The 4,133-nt window shown below is 36.1% G+C and overlaps 1 protein-coding gene across 1 annotated transcript in view; it reads right to left on the bottom strand.

The window, feature by feature from the left end:
• Positions 1-3,812, bottom strand: part of LOC143224067 (general transcription factor II-I repeat domain-containing protein 2-like) — a 55,118-nt gene extending 51,306 nt beyond the window's left edge. Inside the window, exons 1-2 of the mRNA XM_076452531.1 lie at positions 3,661-3,812; positions 3,363-3,549 (exon numbers count right to left, since the gene is read on the bottom strand). Coding sequence (XP_076308646.1) covers positions 3,363-3,549; positions 3,661-3,812 — 339 coding nt within the window. The remainder of the gene's footprint in view (positions 1-3,362; positions 3,550-3,660) is intronic.
• Between the last annotated feature and the right edge of the window lie 321 nt (positions 3,813-4,133).

Here is a 4,133-nt window from a genome sequence, read left to right as displayed (position 1 = left end):
GGTTTCCACTGGTGTAAAACCGCTGACTTACCTCTGCCACGTGGGGTAAATGTCGGTGTCAATAAGTTTCTGTCCAAATATTATGAACTGCCTCATCATTTTACCTCTTTTAATTTTTTGTATCACTGAATTGGTTTCTTTGCTTTTTTTTTTAATTTCACAAAGAGCTACACGAGAGCTATCTGCGCTACCCATCCCTAATTTATAAATGTATGGAAGCTAGTCACCACTACCCACCGCCAATTCTTAGGCTACTTTTGAACAAACGAACAGGATTGAGAGTAACTTTCTAACGCCCATGGTTGAAAAAGCGAGAATAATTTGGCGTGACGGAAATTGAACCCGTGATTTTCAGATCACGTGTCGAGCATCTTAACCAGCTGGTCATGCCATGCACAACATTAGTGTGTGTGTGTTTTTTTATAGCAAAGGCGGCCCGGCATGGCCAAGCGTGTTAAGGCGTGCGACTCGTAATCTGAAAGTCGCGGGTTTGCATCCCTGTCGCGCCTAACATGCTCGCCCTTTCAGCCGTGGGGACTTTATAATGTTACGGTCAATCCACTATTGTTGGTAAAAGAGTAGCCCAAGAGTTGGCGGTGGTGATGACTCAGCTGCCTTCTTCTAGTCTTACACTATTAAATTAGGAACGGCTAGCACAGATAGCCCTCGAGTAGATTTGTGCGAAACTCAAAAATCAAACAAACAAACTTATAGCAAAGCCACATCGATCTGTCTGCTGAGTCCACCGAGGGGAATTGAAACGCTGATTTCAGCGTTGTAAATCCATAGACTTGCCACTGTACCAACTGGGGCATCAACATAAGTTAAAACAGGTTCAAGTTTGTTTCTTCATTTTGCTTGTTGCAGTGCTAGTGGTTAAATTATACACTTACGAGAAAAGTGGAACTTTGCAATATTTTCATATTTAAAGTTTGAAATATTCAATAATACTTACCTCGGTAAGCTACGAATTTTCCTCTGTCATAACCATTTCCTCTATCATTACTATTTCCTTCTGCCAAATAGACCGTCGTTCCTATTTGACTTCTACCCAATCCTTCCGTTTCTCAACCCACTATCCACCGCTTGCCAAACTTAGAAGTTCCAAGCCTAAGTCTCTGATGGCGTCTCTTCTCAACTCTTTTTTTTGTTTTTCACCATTACGTCTTCCAAACCTGGATCGACGTCAAAGCCAGGTAGGTCAATAACTCCCTTCCTCTCCCTGTGTTTTAGGGATTACCGTAACCATCGTAAATGTTCCGGATGTTTTTGCTATTCCATTTTACCGAAACTTCCTGTAGTGAAGACCGTAGTCATCAAAAGAAGAACGAAAATATGTAATAAAATAAATATCAAAATTATATCTTTTATAAAACTATTACCATTAAAAAACAAACAACCTACTCGCTTGGTCCTTGAGGAAATTGTGTTCAAAGTTATTTTACAAAGAAAAACAGACACAAATTATTACAATATAAATTAGCTTATCGTATAACATTATACGTAAAGCTTTATGATTTCATTGTGAAATGTTCTTAGATAGAACAGATTATTGTAAAATAAATGGCATTATTCTTCTTTCGTCGAAATCGTTTGCCTAATTTATATTAATAATTGTAATTGAAAACAAAATGTTGATTAACTTGATGAATCTAGTCAACATTAGTGGTCAATACACCCAAGCTTGGTGGGAAATTCAACATAATTCCTCCTGTTGTTTTACATGAGAACATTTATCACAGTGCTGTTTTACTGGGAATTCTTTTATACTAAATTTGAATAACTTTCAAAAAATATTGTTATTAAACGTATATTTCACTAACAATATCCCATAATGAGATCAGGTCTCGTATCATAAGATTTAATTTTAGTCAAATTATCTCACATTATTCTACGTAGAGGGCTGTCACTTCTGATATTGAAATTATAACAGCAAATACAGCTTTTTCTCTCTGATGAGTTGTGTTGCAGTTTGGCATATAATTAACTTATAGAATAAACTGTAGAACACTTACCACTGTCTTCATGTTCGTTGGGCTGCGATAAAGTAAAAGACGTTTATATCAGCTGTAAGTTAGTTGACTATGTAAAAAGAATTCTTCAAGTTTTTATATAGTGGAGTGATATGACGTAATCACACTGAAGGCTCTACAACTAACTAACAAACAGCTAATACAAACTGCTACTTATTTGTTTTAATTAATAACAAAAGACGTAGCCAATATTTGGATTTTTCTCATATGCATTTCAAACGAAGATAGATCAAAGCAATAAAATGTTAGAGAAAATTTGTTAATTTTATTTCATACTGACGTACACTAAATATTTGACTTCATTCCAACTAATCATGATGATGTTTCAACTTTTAATAAATTTATAATTCCACTAAGAAGAAATTTCAGTTAGCCCTGAAATCTTATCATTTGTGAAAGAAGCGTTGATTATATTATGTGAATATATTTGTTGATTGTAAAGTGAGAAATTTAACTATAATTTCTTCCACGTTCAACTTAATTTGTCCTTTCAGCACTTAACACGTAACTTTTAAAGTATTACACTTCAAATGTAAAGAGGTTTTCACAGAATCATTTGTCTCTTACATCATAGCTCAATTCATGAGACTGGTATTCAACGAAAATCGAATTGGGTGATGACAAATATAAGACTGGAAAGTTACTTTTATACACCTTTCTTTTCTAGCCGTAATAGAATGAAATCAAAATTGGTGGTCAAACTTCTAGCTACTTGTAACATTGACAACAAAAAATTCTAAAGAAAATATTCATTCATCAATTAGCCTGGCTACGTTGTTTGTTCAGTTTAGGACATAAAGGTATAGCTACCAGTTTGGTCTGCAATTTTATTTCATTCCTTTAAGTCACACATTTAATTCTTCTTTTCGCCGCACATCACTTTCACATTTAATTTGATTAGACGTTTTATCAATGCACGTTAACAAATCCCATCAAATAAGAAATGAATAAGATCACAACCATATTATTCAAAACAGAGCTTTACGTATCTTTGTTTCTTCTCAAAACATGGTCAATAGCTTATTTATAGTAACAACATGGAATGTAGACTAACAGATACTTGTCATTAACCCTCTGAAATCGGCAGAGCTCTTTTGAAACATCATCATTTATGCTAAATACTTAATATAACGTCTCCTGATGCTAAATTCAATCAAAGTTTTCACGTTATATCTCATTAATTTCTTAACACATTGCCTTATAATTTGGTGTGGAAGTAAAATTCCAATAAATATAATCACATGATAGTTTGGGTTACCAGGGTCTGAAAGACAGAAAATAGAAAACGTTAAACTATTACTCCTGTTAACTCTCCAGTCGGATCGTCACCTTGTCGAGGTGAGAGGCATGTGCGTGCAAGTAATCCTGAGAGCGATGTCGTCGGGAGGCTTGCGTTTCTGGTAGGGTCATCCATGATGGCAAGATCGAGGGTGAGATTCCTGACAAAAAACGACCCAACCCCAAGACCCCAACCTGGACCTCAACGGCAGGAAGGACGGACAAGGCTGCAGCAGTTCTACAAGTTTTAATCGTCTTGGTTTTTTGCCATTGACTCAACTTGTTGTTTGTTAAAGACCGTGTGTCTCTGGTGTGCAACGTCATTCACACGTTATATCAACTCACGTACAGACGTCTTCCAAGTTTTACAAAGTTTCCAACATTTTGAAAAGAAGCGAGAGAAGATGAAACAACTCCAGTTACTACTGAAACCTCTCCTTCCCTGAACTGACCTGCCCTTACTGCCAGAAGACTGCAGCAAGGATTGGCTTTATTAGCCATCTCGGGACCTCTGTATGAAATTGAGAGCCATCATCCTCCACCTCGAAGGATCGCCACGACTCGTATTAATAATTATCAGAATGTCCTACAGCAGTTGTCTTGGCTGTAAGACTAACTGACGTATGTCTTAATTTACGTTTCTTATATAGTAGTACAATATATGTTCTGGGATAAAATGTATCTAGACATTCTTTACTGGTACAGAATTCAACTGTTTCTGTACCGCGGTATCTAAGTGCAATATAACGGCATATAAGATGACTGGACTTTAATTTCTATACTGGGATCGATAGAGTGTATCAGAGATTGTTTATGTGATAC

The sequence above is a fragment of the Tachypleus tridentatus genome, chromosome 8 (genome assembly GCF_004210375.1).
Source record: "Tachypleus tridentatus isolate NWPU-2018 chromosome 8, ASM421037v1, whole genome shotgun sequence".
NCBI classification, from domain to species: Eukaryota; Metazoa; Arthropoda; class Merostomata; order Xiphosura; family Limulidae; genus Tachypleus; species Tachypleus tridentatus.
Note: the sequence above shows the minus strand (reverse complement) of the source record. Positions and strands in the feature narration are given on the sequence as shown.